This window comes from Sorex araneus, chromosome 10 (assembly GCF_027595985.1).
Source record: "Sorex araneus isolate mSorAra2 chromosome 10, mSorAra2.pri, whole genome shotgun sequence".
NCBI lineage: Eukaryota > Metazoa > Chordata > Mammalia > Eulipotyphla > Soricidae > Sorex > Sorex araneus.
The window spans coordinates 43,049,321-43,066,450 of NC_073311.1; the positions used below are offsets into that span (position 1 = coordinate 43,049,321).

At 47.3% G+C, this 17,130-nt stretch overlaps 1 protein-coding gene and 1 non-coding gene across 2 annotated transcripts in view; both read left to right on the plus strand.

The window, feature by feature from the left end:
* Positions 1 to 17,130, plus strand: part of UTP20 (UTP20 small subunit processome component) — a 106,802-nt gene that overhangs the window by 71,954 nt on the left and 17,718 nt on the right. The window contains exons 39-48 of the mRNA XM_055118510.1: positions 651 to 790; positions 1,230 to 1,312; positions 2,740 to 3,029; positions 4,955 to 5,094; positions 5,345 to 5,501; positions 8,532 to 8,630; positions 11,449 to 11,616; positions 12,985 to 13,151; positions 14,336 to 14,477; positions 16,396 to 16,512. Of these exons, the coding sequence (XP_054974485.1) occupies positions 651 to 790; positions 1,230 to 1,312; positions 2,740 to 3,029; positions 4,955 to 5,094; positions 5,345 to 5,501; positions 8,532 to 8,630; positions 11,449 to 11,616; positions 12,985 to 13,151; positions 14,336 to 14,477; positions 16,396 to 16,512 (1,503 nt within the window). The remainder of the gene's footprint in view (positions 1 to 650; positions 791 to 1,229; positions 1,313 to 2,739; positions 3,030 to 4,954; positions 5,095 to 5,344; positions 5,502 to 8,531; positions 8,631 to 11,448; positions 11,617 to 12,984; positions 13,152 to 14,335; positions 14,478 to 16,395; positions 16,513 to 17,130) is intronic.
* On the plus strand, positions 10,753 to 10,857 carry LOC129399190 (U6 spliceosomal RNA). Its single transcript, XR_008626977.1, has one exon. It is a non-coding gene; the product is annotated as a U6 spliceosomal RNA (small nuclear RNA).

Consider the following 17,130-nt stretch of genomic DNA (forward strand, 5'->3'; position numbering starts at 1 on the left):
CTTAATTCAAGGAGACTGCAAAGACTCAGAGGCTCAAAGCTTCCTGCTCACTTTCCTCCCCTGTGTGATGTTTGACGTGACAATTTTCTCCGCATGTGAGTTAGAGTCATTAGCAGCTGCCTTCATTTGTTCCCGTTCAGAGGTCATGGGCATGCACTATTTGATGTCCAGAGTCTGAAAACTGCCTCATATGTGCTTGTCTGCTTTTCTCATTGAAGCTATAAAATGAATCCAGTTCCTGTTCTCCGTCACACAGGACACAGCATCTCTGAGACAGTGTGCTCTTGAATGCTGAAGCAAACCTTAGCACTTGCGGCATTGTACACATTGAATCAACTTCATCCTCAGTGTGTAGGCTCGAACCCACCAGAGAAGTCTGAGTGGAGCCAAAAATCTTTCTTCAAAAATTTCAGAGAACTTTTAACCCATTAGTAGCCCTCAAAGGATGGTGTTTTTCCTCTAGAATATATATATTCTATATTTATATATCTCCATGAGGGAACTATAGTTTGGATCTCTTCCCCCCCCCCCCACCACCCATAATTGCTGATCTCCTACTGTCTAGGCCATTACCATACATGTTCACTATGTATTTTGTTAGTAAATGCATGTTTTGTGTTGATGCTTTTGAGTTTTTTATTGTTACACAGCATGAAAATATAACCATCGCTGCCACAGAAGCTATTGGAGCAATATGCAAGCATCTCTCCTGGTCAGCATATATCTATTACTTGAAACACTTCATCCATGTCTTGCAAACGGGGCAGATCAATCAAAAGTTAGGTGTGAGGTATGTCACTGTTTTGTGTTTTTAATGTAAATCTTGAAATATTTCCTAAAGTATCTTTCTTATGTTCTCAACGTTTACCTTATATTTCTAGGGTTATATTGATGCTTACTAAAATTAGAAATACTTTAAACCCTAAGATAAAAAAATACCTAGATCTAGTAAAAATACGGACAAGAGAGATTTTATTATAAAGACCACATTCTTGAACTACAAAGACGTCTTGTTAAATTAGTCTTTGTATTTAATACAGTTTCCTTCAATCTTCAAAAAATTGAGGGGAACCTGATCATATTAATTCTGAGCTTTTTCTAAGAATTGATGCCTAGCAAAGGTACTCTGTAATAGTCATAATTTTAATATAGATAAGTCTTTAAATTTCCTCATTTTTAGTTGATATTTATATATCAAACAAACATTTCTTTGTATCTTTTTTTAACAGTTTGCTAGTAATAGTATTAGATGCATTCCACTTTGACCACAAAAGCCTTGAAGAACAAATGAGAAAAATTCAGAATGATGAAAGTAAGTCTTTAAAACCTTCTTAAACTAGATTTCCATCCTTTTTTAAATAAATAACAATCGTGAATTATATTGTAAAAATTTATTTCCCATTTCTGTGGTTGAAGCAACAACCAGTGAGTAAGCTGAAAGTTCTAATGAATAGTAACATATTCTTTAAAATCGTATTTAACAACAAAATAGGCTAGTCTGACTTGTACAGGTGAAAAATATGTGAATTGTAGATTATGTATATAGAAATCCAATTTTGTCACTCTTTTTTGCTCGGATTACATATTTAGCAACAAAGAAACTGTAAGAAAATCATTAGAATAGGGCCAAAGTGATAGTACAGCAGGTGGGCACTTGCCGGGTTCAATCACCAGCACCTCATATGGTCCCCCAGCTCCCCAGGAGTGATCCCTGGGGTCAGAGTCCGGAGTAAGCCCTGAGTATCACTGGGTGTGGTCCCAAAACTATATATATTTATATAAATAATTACATCAATATAAATATAAAATTATATGAATAATTAGAGGGCCAAGGGATAGTATAGCTAGTAGGACATTTGCCTGAATCAGGTTCAGTTCCTGGCATCCCACGTGGTCTCCCCCTCCTGTCAGTGACCCCCGACTGCAGAGCCAGGAATAAGTGCTGAGCACAGCTGGGTGTGCCCCCCCCCCCCGCCACACCTCCCCAAAATTATGAGTTGGGAAGTGTGTCAGATACATGATTTAGGTACATCAACGTCTACTTAGATCTCACTGTAGTCTTACAAGGTACAAAGCAACTCTATTGGGTGGTGCAGAATTCAAAACCCATCCATAAGGGACATTTCTTTTTTTTTGTTTTGGGTTTTTCGGGAGTCGGGGCGAGGGCGGGGACCCATTTGGCAGTGCACAGGACTGTGCTCAGGGATCACTCCCGAGCATGGGATGACAAAGATTAAACCCGGGTTGGCAGTGTGCAAAGCAAGTGCCCTACCCATCATTGCACTATCATTCCAGCCCCATAAGCTCTACATAAGAACTGTTGGCTGCTACTGATTTGGTGGCTCATGAATTCAGATTCTCTTTGGGATACCTCCCTCCACCATCCTTTGAGAACTTTTGACTGAGACTCACCTGCCCCACTCAGCCAGTGTGTTCCCAAAGTACCCCACACTTATACTCCAGGTTTTATCATTTTGGGGTTATTTGTCTCTGGCATTAGATACTCATTTGATGCTAAACTGTACAACACACATCAAAAAAACAGCAACAACAAAACCCAACCCTCCTTTGTGCTGCTCTTTCCTCAGCTTTTACGGTGATTCGCCTTCGTTGGCGATGAGATGGTTTTATGAGTTGCTTTTGGAATAGACTCCTTAACCTTATAGACTCCTCAACCTAATTGATTTAACCGACTGCTTATTTGATTTAAGATGACTTTCTCGTGTTTTCTAAACGTAGACACAATAGAAGCGATGGAGTTAGCGGAGCAAGAAGTCATGGAATTAGAACAAATGACTGAGGAAGAGAAGGAAAATGGATGTAAGAGCGTGTCAGATGACAATGCAGACCTGGAGAACCCTGGGCCCGCTGATGGGGGAGGGGTGTCAGCTGAGGAAGCTGAGGCTGCCCCGACGCCCGTCACAACCCTCCCTCGGAATAAGGAAGAGCTGGAGAGAACAATTAAGAACATCCAAGGCACCATAACGGGGGATATTCTGCCCAGACTTCACAAGTGCCTGGCGTCTACGGTAATAATTCTGTTCCCCGTAAATCTGGGGGAGGAGGGTGTGGGTCCTGCCGGTGTGAAGCTTCTGTTATCAGTTGAGTTTAGCTTTTATTCTTTCCTTCTCTTCATTTCTTCACTTCTCTCACTGGTCATCTTCAGGCTCATCCACTGCTACAAAGAAGCAGTTAATTCTCCTTTACTGTGATCCTGATAGAAGAGCTCTATGCTTTCTGTCTCTAAGGTACATACTCAGAGGCGTTACATTTCCAGAAAGCCTTGTTACCAATTTCAGTCTTCTCTACTTTTCTGCTTATTGACTACTGCCGAATTGTGCAAAACTTCCCTCTCTCCCTCAGTCAGCCAGGCTCACACTGAGGAAGGCATGTCCCCTCCTCCCCAGAGTCAACGACACTACCCCAAGCAAAAAAATATCCTCCACCTGTTTTTGCAAATAAAGTTTTATTAACACACAGTTACCCTCATTTACCTGACGTCCGAGAGCTTTAAGGTGCAGAGGTGAGTAGCTTCAATGGAGACTATGGAGTCAAAAATACTCGAAGGCTCTTTATGGAAAAAGTTTGCCAATGCTTGCTCTAGTGTATTAATTGGTGATTATTTTTTTGGAAGGGTGGTGTGGTGGAGTTGCAACTAAACCTTATTTGAGACATTACATGTCTAATACACCAATAATGTCAGTCAAGTACATAAAAATCCCAATTGACAGATTTTTCTGTGATGTTTGTATACTTGGAGGTAGTCTTGGGGCCTGGAATGTGACTCGGTGGTAAAATGCACGCCTTGTGTGCAAAAGACCAGGGTCCAATCCCTGGACCTGAAAACGACAAAACCAAGTAGTGTTAACTCACTTCACAGAAAATTTGTCTTCACTTGTTTTGAAATCTTTTTGTTTTGGGGTCACACCAAGCGTAGGGGCTCTGCGCTCAGGGCATATTCCCAGCGGGGCTCAGTGGACCATGCAGTGCTGGGGATCAAACCCAGATCACGGGCCTGGAGTGATAGTACAGCAGGGAGAGCATTTGCCCTGCACGTGGGTGACCTGAGTTCAATCCCCAGCATCCCATATGGTCCCCCAAGCACCGCCAGGAGTAATTCCTGAGCACAGAACCAGGAGTAAACCTTTACTATTGCTGGATAGAACCCCCCCCAAAAAAAAAATAACCCAGATCACTTGCATGTAATGCATACTCTCACCCCCTTAAACTATCTCTCCTGCCTGCAAAGAACGTTCTCTCTTTTTTTTTTTCTTTGTTGGGCTTTTTGAGTCACACCCAGCACTGCACAGGGGTTCCTCCTGGCTCTGCACTCAGGAATTACCCCTGGTGGTGCTCAGGGGACTCTATGGGATGCTGGGAATCGAACCCGGGTCGGCCGTGTGCAAGGCAAACACTCTACCTGCTGTGCTATCACTCTAGCCCCCAAGAACGTTCTCATTTTTTATTTTATGATTTTAAAGAGTTATCCTAAGTGTCATAATGGTTGTATTAAAACAGAAAACTTAGAAATGGGCATAATCTCTCTCAAAATCAATCCATCTTTCGGGGCTGGAGAGATAGTACAGCAGGTAATAAATACAGCATTTGTCTTGCACATGGCTGACCCAGGTTCTATCCCCAGCACCCTATATGGTACCCTGAGCACCACCAGGAGTGATCTGGGAGCTCAGAGCCAGGAGTAAGCCCTGAATATGACCCTCCCTGAAAAAAAATCAGATCTTTCAGGGGTCAGAGCCATAGCATAGCTTGCCTTGCACATGCCTCACCCAGGATCAATATCCAGAATCACAGGGTTCCCCCAAGCACCACCTGGAGGAACCTTTGATTACTTTTGCAAATGGCTCAAAAGCCAGATGTCGCAGAAAGTTAGGGTGTGGCTTGGCTCCTCGTCCCTCTCATTTCGATTTATCTGGTCTTGTCTTTTTTCTTTCAGACTAAGAGGGAGGAAGAGCACAAGCTCATAAAATCGAAGGTTGTGAATGACGAGGAAGTGGTCCGAGTTCCCCTGGCGTTTGCCATGGTTAAGCTGATGCAGTCCCTCCCACGCGAAGTCTTAGAAGCGAATCTGCCAAGGTACGTAGAGCAGCAGGTTGAGAGAGGTCGGGGAAGCTCAAAAATTTCTCCTTCCTTCCTTCCTGACTTGCGAGTCTCTTTTTGTCAGGGAGAAGAGAAGTTTTAATACAGAGAAGAAGAGAAGAGAAGTTTGCTGTGGTTTAGAATCTTTGTTGGGAAACATGGGTCACAAGCAATTACGAGACAAAGGATGTTTAGGTTTTTTTGATTTCTGTTCATTTGATTCGTTTTCAAATGTCTCATCTTCTAGTATTTTGCTGAAAGTGTGTGCACTCCTCAAGAACAGAGCCCAGGAGATCCGAGACATTGCACGCAGCACTCTCGCCAAGATAATAGAGGACCTGGGTGTGCATTACCTACAGTACATTTTGAAGGAATTACAGAGCACCCTCGTCCGGGGCTATCAGGTACGTTGCATTGTGTGCTTGGTTTACTGAGATGGATTGAAATTCACATATTAGTCATTTGAACACTAAGTCTTAATCCTTTGGGTCTGTCTCCAGTAACAAATTCAAGCAAGGATATTCAGAAGTTTCTATTCAACGTCTTTAAACTATGCTTTTTAATTTATTTTATTTTTTGGTTTGAACTCAGGAGCGATTCCTGGCTTTGTGCTTAGGAGTTTGTGCCTGGAGGTGCTGAGGGAACCATCTGTGGCTCTGGGAATTTGAACTGGGGTCAGCAGAATGAGGGACAAGCACTTTAATCCCCTCTCTAGCCCTAATATCCTTGTTTAAATGCCTCTAAAGTTGATTTTTTTTTAATCTTTTTTATTTTGTATTGAATCACCGTGAGAACAGTTACAAAGCTTTCAGTTTTAAGTCTTGGTCATACAATGATCCAACACCCATCCCTTCTCCAGTGCACATGTTCCACCACCAAGAACCCCAGTATATTCCCCTCCCACCCTACCCCCTGCCTGTGTGGCAGATGATTTCCACTTAAAGTTGATTTTTTTTTAAGGTCCTTCTCAACTTGGGACAATTACCTCTCTTTTTCCCTCAAATCACTTGATAACAAATTTCATCTTCTCGGGGCTGGAGCAATAGCACAGCGGGTAGGGCGTTTACCTTGCACACGGCCGACCTGGGTTCGATTCCCAGCATCCCATATGGTCCCCTGAGCACCGCCAGGGGTGATTCCTGAGTGCAGAGCCAGGAGTAACCCCTGTGCATCACCGGGTGTGACCCAAAAAGCAAAAAAAAAACAAGTTTCATCTTCTCTCAATTATTAATAAAATTCTTACTGGGAATATATTGGATATGTCCCCGCAAATGCCAGCAGTGAAGAACAGACACAGCTGTTCTGGGCTGGAGGGGAGAATCCCGCCTATGGGCTGCCTGAGACCCAGGAAATCCTTGGTCTGCCCCAGTACCTGGCGGGACAGACATGTGTGCTTCTTGTCTGCGACCTGCAGCCCGTCTGCCTGTATCTGAGGGCCTGCAGATGATGCCGGAAATAGCCAAAGGGGCAAACATGTGACATGCACCCCAGCAGCAGGAGGGCCATAGACAGGTGGAACAGGACACAGCGTGTGAGTAATTAGAGAATACAAAGCAACTGGCGGTGCTTAGGACCTGCTGTCTCCTCATACCACCATGTGAGCCTGGAAACGTGACCCCCTGGGAGCTTGTTAGAAACGCAAAATTTAGGCCTGCCGCGTCTAAACCTTCCGCTGGGTTCTTCCCACCCCTCCCCTGGGCTCTTCCCACCCCCTCCCCTTCCTGCGCACACTGAACATCGCCCTTCTGCTTCAGCCCAGCCTTCAGCTAGAAAGGTGGGAGGCCCCACCTGTTTGCTGGGTCACACGCACTTCGCAGGACCGTGCCCACAGACAGGGCCAAGGAGCAGCCAGGGAGAAGGAGAAGAGCAGGGCAGTTGGTCCCTCCTCCCAGAATGGCAGAGTTGGTCCCCTGTCACTGCCGCCACATACAGGGTCCCCGAGTGTGGGGGAGCAGGAAGGGCGTGAATTCCCTCCCTCTGCGGCATCAGCACCATTGTCCTAGGGGTTGGTAGTGCTTGACTCTATGCATTCTTCCCTAGTAGCGCCACAGGGTCGCGGCCCAGTCTGATGGCTGTGCTTATCGGGAGAGGCAGGGTGGGGGAGTCTCCGCCTTCTCTGGGGCTGGGACCTCCTTGGTGTCCGCATTTGCCCAGCCTCTGAGCCAGCGTGGCAGAGGCGCTCTGCTGCGTGCTCGGCAGATGGGCTTGGACCAGTACCGCTGTCTTAGGTCTTATCCTCACGTGGCACCGCAGCACCGGGCGTGTTTAAGTGAAGCCCTTTGGACACCGAAGGCAGGAGCGATAGTATAGTGGGTTGGATGTTTTGCCTTACACGCAGCCAACCCAGGTTTAATCCCCAGCATCCCATACGGTCACGTGAGCAAGACCAGGGGTAATTCCTGAGCACAGAACCAAAAGTAACCCCTGTGTGATCCCAAAATCCCCCTAAATAAATAAGTAATTGCACCCCTTTTCCCTCTAAACCACCTGGTCTTCGAATCCATCCATTAGTTATTAAATAAATTTTTGACTTATTAACTTAATTCTTAAAACGGAAGAGAGAGCTCTTGCGTTTTTTAGTATTAGTCATGTAAATATTGCTGAAACCTTTACCTGTTATTCTTTATTCTCCTCAGAAGGATTTTTTTTTAATATACATAAAGTTTCAGCAAGTAGTTTAACTATATAAATAGTGTTTAAAAGATCACAAGTATAAATCGAAGCTTTGGAGGCAGGGCGTGCTTACCCTGCCCGGGTGAGGCATTGTTCAATCCCCAGCACTGCCCAAGGTGATCCACGTAATTCACAAAGAAATTAATTAATTCACAAAGACATCTTCTTAGTCGGCCACTGCCAGTAGTTTACAGCTCTGAAAGCAGTGAAAAGGATGCTGACAGCCTTGGGATGCGGAACAGGGTTTCGGCAGGTTTCAGGTCCTACTACCTGTGTCACCTGGCAAGACCAGCTTTGTGCCCCGGCTTCCTCGTCAGACCCACACCCTAGATCCAGTGAAGGAGGATTAAATGATTGAGTAGATGTGGGGTAGCAATGCTGGACCTTCCTTACTCTTGGTGGGCTCTTAGGAATGTTAGCTGTGATTACTATCGAAGGCAAGACTTATTTCTTTTCTCTGTAACACTTTTTTTTTTTACATCCAATTTCATTGCATTTATCACTCACATGCCCCCAAATCCACAGATACGGAAGCTCAAACCTCTTCTGTCTTTCTTTATAATCCATTGGCTGAGGTAGTTCAGGCTTAGGTCCTGGGCTGGGAATGTGCTTTTGAACATTTTCTGTGCCAAGTGATGCCGTGGGGTGGTCTGCCCCGGGGTTCTCCGTGCAGGGTCACAGGGTATCAGCTGTCCTTGTGGTGCTTCTGCTTCTGGCCTCGTGAGTCTCGGCCACTCATCCCCTTATGCATGTTGTTTCAGGTCCACGTGCTGACTTTCACTGTCCACATGTTACTGCAAGGTCTCACCAGCAAGCTGCAGGTCGGGGATCTGGACTCCTGTTTAAACATAATGATTGAGGTAAGATTTAGAGAAAGGGATTCTGGTTCTTCTTAAGTGGACAAATCACACAGATCAGTTCACAAAACAAGAAGACTTGTCTCTAAAAATGAAACTTTGCACCAATGTGTCAGATTAGCAGAGGTTTAAAAAGTTGATATTTGTGTATGTGCCTTGCAGGCATGAGTTTTAGGTTTGATTCCCAGCTCTGTTAAGACTCAAGGAAGTGTGGAAAGACAGGTGGCATTGTCTATCTAAAGCTTTTGAAATAAACAGAAATTTCAATTGCTTCAAAAGAACCCCTTTTTGAAAGAATCATTAAGTGATGGAGAAAAACTACAGTGGGTAGCGTGCTTGCCTTGCATGCGACCAACCTGAGTTCAATCCCCAACACCCCATATTGTCCCCCAAGCCCTGCCAGGAGTGATCCCTGGTTACAGGGCCAGGAGCATGCCTTGAGCACCGCTGGGTGTGGCCCCGAAACAAAACTACAAATCAGATATGTGGTTTAGGGGTTACATATAAAAGCCTACTCAGGAGAGCTTTGTTTCTGATGGTGAAAGCGAAGTCTTTTTAAAATCATATGCAGTGAAATTTGGGGGACTAGATAGGAAAACAAAATGTGTCACATAAGCATCTGTTCGTTAAAATTCCGGACACTGACATTTTGAATTATAGATTTTAATGTTGATAAACTAAAGTGTATATACGACAAGAATTTCCTTCGTTTTTGTTTTATTTTGTTTTGTTTTGCTTTGGGTGCTTCCCCGCCAGTGCTGGGGTGCCCACAGGCCGTTCCCAGCCATCCTCTGACCCGTGGTTAGAGCTGGAGGGTTTGGGGCTTGGCCCAGTGGTGCTGGGGCCTTGGGGACCACACCCAGCAGCTGCGTGGTCAGGCTGTGCTTCCCTTCCCCAGTCGAGCGGGGCCACCAGCAACACCTGACCATTCTTGGTGCCGTGCAGTGCCAGAAATTGGACCTGGGGCCCAGGATTGTCACATGAGCTGCTTCAGCCTTTCAGGCTATCTCCCTGGCCCTCGCAGGAATTTTTCTTTTTCTTTCCTTTTCTTGTTTTTTTTTAAGTTGCAGTGCCAGGGACCAAACCCGGAGGTCTCCTAAATGCAGGGCGTACACTTTACCAATGACTCACAAGAAGAAAATCTGTTCTTATATTATCAGAGGAGCTACCCCCTACACATTGTGTGTGTGTGTGTGTGTGTGTGTGTGTGTGTGTATGCATGTATTATGTGTGTGTATTATACCTTTATAGTGCATGCTTTTAAAAGCCCTGCCACCCTTATAAACCTTCCAGGAGTGGGGAGAGAGCTCAGAGGGCCAGAGTGCATGGTTTGACCTTCTGCATTGCCATGTCCCCTGAGCACCCCAAGGAGCAGTCCGTCCCACCTCCTCGCCGAGCAGGTGGCAGGAGTAGCCCCTGGGCTCCGCTGGATGTGGTCCTGAAGCAGAACAACCTTCCAGGGTTTCTGAACAGTCGTCCCACCTGGTCCTCAAAGGAGATGTGGTCCAAGACCCCCATGGGATCTTGGAAGTCTTAAACCTTGGTATAAATAGTATGCCTCTTGGGGCTGGAGCGATAGCACAGCGGGTAGGGCGTTTGCCTTGCACGCGGCCAACTCAGGTTTGATTCCCAGCATCCCATATGGTCCCCTGAGCACTGCCAGGAGTAATTCCTGAGCATACAGCCAGGAGTAGCCCCTTTGCATTGCCAGGTGTGACCCAAAATGCCAAAAAAAAAATTTAAAAAGGTATGCCTCTGTTTGCACTCTTCTTATCCATGGCACACCTAGAGAAAGTTGGATTATAATTGAAATAAAGAAATTAACAAGTGTCGCTAATGACAAGATAGACCCATTAAGAATTAAAAAGAATATGCTGTTAGAAAAGACAGGAGAGGGCTGGAGGGACTGTACAGGAGCTGGCCTCCTCCGCCCCCTGCCTCTGCCTTCAACCCCACCAGGAGTGATCCCTGAGTGCAGAGCCAGGAGTAAGCCAGGTAGGTGTGGCCCAAAACCCAAACAAATTACATTCTTAAAAAAAAAAAAAAAAGATTTTTTTAAAAAAGAGACCAAATTCCTATCTTTTGTTTTAAAAAAAAATTGAGTGTTTTAAAAAGCTAAGTTAGGGTACTTGCTTCGGCAGCACATAGACTAAAATCGGAACGATATAGAGAAGATTAGCTGGCCCTGCACAGGGCTGACACGCAAGTTCATGAAGCATTTCGTATTTTTAGATGTGTACTGTCATGCTTTCATGTCAATGCTGGGGTGCGTGTAGGGCTCTCTTCACCCTTGGAGAAGCCCGGGTTCTCTCTTGAGCACGTTACTCTCCACTCTCTCACTCTCTCCCATTTTCTCTTCCTCCTTCCCTTCAAAACCCCCAAATAAAGGCTGTTTTACTTAAAAAAAAAAAAAATCCAAGTTAGGGATGTGGTCTCTCAAAGCATCTTAGTATTTTAATAGTACTGTAATATTTTCACACCAAGATGGGCCACAGGAACTGAAACTGGGGGAAGCAAAACTGAATAAGCGGGGACTGCTGTGCTTGTCTGTCTGTTGGGGTTTTCTTTTGATGTTTCCTTTTCACACTGCCAGGGCTTAAACCGAGGGTCTCACAGACGCAGGGGTGAGCTCTCCCACTCAGCCTCATCCGTGGCCCTCCCAGGTTTGCTTATAGTGATTGGTCCCGGGACTACAGTCAGAGGGCGAGAGAAGGAAACCCACCATCCCGTCTCAAATCCACAGTGTTGTCTTCCTGGCTTGGGCCGCGCCTCGCCCGCTGCTGAGGGCACCTAACGGCCGTTTGGCTTTTCTCCCTCAAAGATCTTCAACCACGAGTTGTTCGGTGCCGTGGCGGAGGAGAAGGAGGTCAAGCAGATCCTTTCGAAAGTCATGGAGGCACGACGGAGCAAGAGTTACGACTCCTATGAAATCCTGGGCCGGTTCCTGGGGAAAGAACAGGTGACGAAACTCATCATCCCGCTGAAAGAGGTAAGGACTCGGGATGGAGCCAGCGGCACTTCCCACGACAGGGCCCCCCGGGACTCCCGGTCACACGCCACCACCCGAGCGGGGCATCGGCTCCAGGCGTGAGAGCTCCTGGCGGGAACCGGGATGCTTGAGCACGGGCTGCAGACACTGACGCATGGCCCTGGGGGACCAGTGCTCTCAGGCTGCCGCAGCGAAAACTGGCATTGGCTGAGCTCATGTTCTACGAGCTCCGCTTCACTGTCTCTTCACATCGACACAAGATCCAGGGAACTTCCTTCTTAGAGATGGAAAAAAAAATGGTAGAATGGGGGTGTGGTCAAGGAGGAGTGTCAGCGCCGAGATCTTTCTGACCCAAACTCATGCTCTTGCCTCTTTTCTGTTTTCACCCGTTGTACCTTCCTCTGGGCTGGCACTGTAGTTCACTTCATAGCGTTCTTTCTGCCTGTTATAGGGGTGGGCACTCAGAAAACCTATTTTTTCATTCATTTTTTAGAATTTTATATACTAAAACTAGAGCAAAAGGCACTAGCCCGTGACATGCTTTAACCAACTCTTGGATGGCCTGGTGCTAGATGAACTCAGCACTCCTGGAATGTGTGCGGAGACCCAGGCCTGACTGCAGAGTGTTAGTTATGGGTTAAGGGTGAGAGAGTCTCAACAGGGCTCATGCATTTGTCATGTATGTTACCAAGTGCCTCCGGGGAATCGGATCTTGCCAGTGTTCAGTCCCGAGGCAAGGGAAGCACCCTGGGGCGCCGAGTGCGGTGCTGGCTTTCATGGTCCTGAGTCCTCACACAGGTTCCGTGCTGCGGCTCAGAGACCAGTGTCAACCCAGAGCCTTGGCCATCGTATGCGATCTCAGCCTAGTTCCCTACACATAATGACTGCGTTTTCTTGGTTCTTTGTGTGATTTGTTCACCTGCTTTAACGCACTTGGAAGGTTGATGTCTTAAAAGTACCACATCTGAGCTGGAGCGATAGCACAGTGGGTAGGGTAATTGCCTTGCACGCGGCCGACCCGGATTCGATTCCCAGCATCCCATATGATCCCCTGAGCACCACCAAGAGGAGTTTCTGAGTTCAGAGGCCAGGAGTAACCCCTGTGCATCGCCAGGTGTGACCCAAAAGAAAAAAAAAAAAAAGTACCACATCATATCCTTAGCTCTGTGCTCTAAGGCTCCCGGGATAGCACAGAAGGGCAAGAAATCTAGTCACTACCAGATGCATTTGGATACTGAAGATGTCTTTTTTTTCTTTTTTAATTAACTTAACCATAAACACTTAGCAGGCATGTATAAAACTGTCATTGGCAACCAATCACGATGTCCTTCTGTGTTAAACCAGCGTGGCGCTTATGTTTGCCTTTAGATCTTGCAAAACACCACGAGCTTAAAACTGGCCCGGAAAGTTCACGAGACTTTACGTCGAATCATTGCGGGGCTAATTGTAAACCAGGAGATGACGACAGAGTCCATCCTGCTGCTCAGTTATGGCCTGGTCAGCGAAAACCTCCCGCTGTTAACAGAGAAAGAAAAGTAAGTTCAGAAGCCAATGGCCCGTCCCAGGCCCGAGGAGCATCTTCCCAAACACTCTCTTCTCACTCACTATCCCAGGGTCAGGCCACTCAGCTGCAGAAGTGAGAATATTCCTGTTCGTCTGAGTTATAAGAGGATGCTACTAGGTGACTCTTGATCACCTAGATGGATCTAGTGATCCATCTCAACAAGAGGTCACTGGTCTGGCCAAAGAGGGAGCGGGAGCGTGATGACTGTCAGTCACACCCTGCTCCGTCCCATTGTTACCTTACGGATTAGACCAGAGTTAGGCTAGAGTTTATATATATCCCTCCCATTGATTTGATTTGTGTTTTCATTTTGGGGCCACACCCGGCCTTGCTCAGGGCTTACTTCTGGCTCTGCACTGGGCTCAGGGGACCTTATGGGATGCTGGGGATTGAACCTAGATTGGTTGCGTGCAAGGCAGGTGCCTTAGCCACTGAGCTATTGCTTTGGCCCCATCCCTCATGTTGATTAGGACTTTAAAAAATACTGTTGAGGGGCTGGAGTGATAGCATAGCGGGTAGGGCGTTTGCCTTGCATGCGGCCGACCCAGGTTCGATTCCCAGCATCCCATATGGTCCCCTGAGCACTGCCAGAGGTAATTCCTGAGTGCAGAGCCAGGAGTAACCCCTGTGCATCGCCGGGTGTGACCCAAAAAGCAAAAAAAAAAAGAAAAAAAAAATACTGTTGAGGGCTGGATCGATAGTACAGCGGGTAGGGCATTTGCCTTATAAGCAGCCTACCGTGGTTCAATCCCCAGCATCCCATATGGTCCCCCAAGCACCGCCAGGAGTAATTCCTGAGTGCAGAGTCAGAAGTAACCCCTGAACATTGAGTGCCTTCCTGGCACACTTCCTTTGGGATTTTGCTTTCTTCTTCTGGAATTAAGTTACTCTCTGTGAAAGAGCACCTTGGCCTTTGTTAGCAGAAAACCACAGCAGGGAGTCCTGGCAGTTTGTCCTGCTGATACTGCACATCTGTCCACCCAGTCCCATCACTGGGGTTGTCCCAGGGACCTTATTCCCCAGCACCCTCAGCTGTGTCTGTGTAGCGCAGGGAGGGGAGACTGTCCGCCAGGCCGTAGCGCTGTGACCCTCCCCAGAGAGGGCAGCGTGCGGGAATCCCGACCCCTCTGACTTTTCCTCTGTCGTGATTGACAGAGCCCCGGTAGTCCCTGCGCCGGATCCACGACTGCCCCCCCAGAGCTGCCTCCTCCTCCCTCCGACTCCTGCTCGCGGAGGCCAGAAGGCCGTGGTCAGCCGGAAGACCAACATGCACATATTCATTGAGTCTGGCCTGCGGGTAAGCACCGACTATCTTCTTCTTTTCACTGAAGCAGTATTGCAAACATAACATCTTAATGGGCTGGAGCGATAGCACAGCAGGTAGGGCATTTGCCTTGCACGTGGCTGACCCAGGTTCGATTCCTCCACCCCTCTCAGAGAGCCCGGCAAGCTACCAAGAGTATCTCGCCCTCATGGCAGAGCCTGGCAAGCTACCCATGGTGTATTGATATGCCAAAAACAGTAACAACAAATCTCATTATGGAGACGTTACTGGTGCCCGCTCGAGCGAATCAATGAGCAACGGGATGACAGCGAACATCTTAATACCACCAGGTGGTTTCTAAGCCTGCATCTGTTTGTGCTGCCTTCTGCTCCCACTGCAAATCTGTTTCTCACTTTCTAGTTGACTCCTCAAGAATTAGCCTGCGGACGGAGGCCGTGGCTCTGTGTGCTAGAGCATGTGCTTCTACTGTAGTTGCTGTGTTTTGTTTTGTGATCCATTGTCCTTTCCAGGACCACCCCCCACCCCAAGTATCTCAGGTGTGGCCCCAGAATGGGAAAAAAAAAAAGACCTTAAAGTGGAAAAGTGAGCTGGAGCAATAGTACAGTGGGTAGAGCACTTGCCTTTCACGCAGCCAGGCTGGGTTCCATCCCCGGCATCCAAGTTGGTCCCCTGAGCACCAACCAGGAGTAATTCCTGAGTGCAGAGCCAGGAGTATGGCCTGAGCATTGTCAGGTGTGGCCCCAAAACAAACAGCAACAACAACAACAGCAGCAAATGTGGAAGTTTGGCCATAGTGAGTCTGCACCTCTCCCTCCTGGCTGACTTCCCCTTGTTGGTCCTTTGCAGTGCAAAGCCTCACTGGGAATAGAGTGTGGATTGTTGTTGTTTTTAAGGTGCATTGGGTTTGGGTCTCCCTGATTGATCTCTTCCAGTTCTTACGTGGATGACATAACTATATCAGAGTTAATGGTTCATGCCTAACATGTATTATGTTCTCAGGCTCCTTTAAATTATTTTAAAGTTTTTGAATTTTTGGAAAAGATGGCGGGCTTTTGTGTACTAATTTTTGTGGGACCAGAGGTAAAACCTAAGGCTCTCAAATATAAGATTTTTCTGCTGCACTGCTGATCTACATCACCAGCCAAAGAGGAACTTAGAAAATACAAATCTGATCACTGTGTTTCCCGTGGAAACCGTTCGTGAACTCCCGGTCTTCTTAGCAGAGAGCCTCCCCTTTCATTCGACTCTAGCGCCGTCCTCATGTTGTACCATCCTCGCTGAACAACCCTGCGCTTCTGTCACGTCACCACTCTCCTCCTGCCGGGGGACCCCTCGACACCCACTCTGCCCTCCGCCCGGGTCCCACGGAACTCGTGCAGCACCTGCTCTTACATCCACTGACCTCTCAAGTCTACCTTGTTTTATTTTGTGGCCACACCCAGCAGTGCTCAGGATTTCCCCCTGGCTCTGCACCCAGGGACCATGTAGACTGCCAGGAACTGAACCTGGGTCAGCCACGTGCAAGGCACGCGCCCTCCCTGCCGTACTACTATTCTCACCCTGACCAGTCTGTCATCTTGGCTGAGCACCACCAGGGCAGGGTCCACGTCCATCTTGGCTAGTGCTGTGTCCTTCTGTGCTGCTGCGCCCGGAACAGGAGCAGATGCCGAACTGATGAACTTGTTTCCTGTCGGAAACACACTTGGGCGCTCCTCTGTACCCCAAGCAGCCCCCTTCACCGACTGGGACCCGGCCCGACAGTTGTTCCACTTCTTACAATATGTCTGGAATTTCAAATAGAAGTGTTTTGTGTGTCTCTCGTGTGTGTGTGTGTGTGTGTGTGTGTGTGTGTGTTATAGGAATTTTACTTCTGCCTAATTCACGGGGTCCTGTGTGCAACTAACGTGGAGTATTGTCTTGAAACACTTAGCTGCTGCACCTGAGTCTGAAGACTTCCAAGATCAAATCCTCAAGTGAGAATGTTCTAGAAATGTTGGACCCGTTCGTGGCTCTCCTCATAGACTGCCTCGATTCTATGGACGTGAAGGTGAGCGAGCCCTGTTCTTCACTGTGGCGTGCAAAATACCCTAAAGCTTCATTTGAGGCTCCAGGGGCACATGGTGTTTTGAAAGAGGTTGATCAGTTCATGAGCCACCTCTGTTCTCTGCATTAGATTCTTCTAAGCTCCAACTTCTCACACACGCGCTCTCTCTCTCTCTCTCTCTCTCTCTCTCTCTCTCTCTCTCTCTCTCTCTCTCTTCTCTCTCTCTCTCTCTCTCTCTCTCTCTCTCTCTCTCTCTCTCTCTCTCTCTCTCTCTCTCTCTCTCTCTCTCTCTCTCCCTCTCTCTCTCTCTCACTCACACACACACACACACACACACACACAATTCCTTTGGTGTTTGGTAATGAATTCCCTATCGTACTCAGGACTACTCCTGGCCCTCTGTTCGGGGGTCACCCTTGATGGTACTTGGCTCATATGCGTTTCCAGGGATTTCACTGCAGTCAGCTGTGTGCAGTGCAAGTGATTAACCCTTTACTGTCTCTCGCCCCCAACAGAGGTTGGTAACTTCACAAATCATCTCTGTTGTCTGCAGTAAATTCCTTTGCAACTCACTTACTCCATGTTTTTTGTAGCTCTTAGCAGTTTTAAAATAAGCGTTTA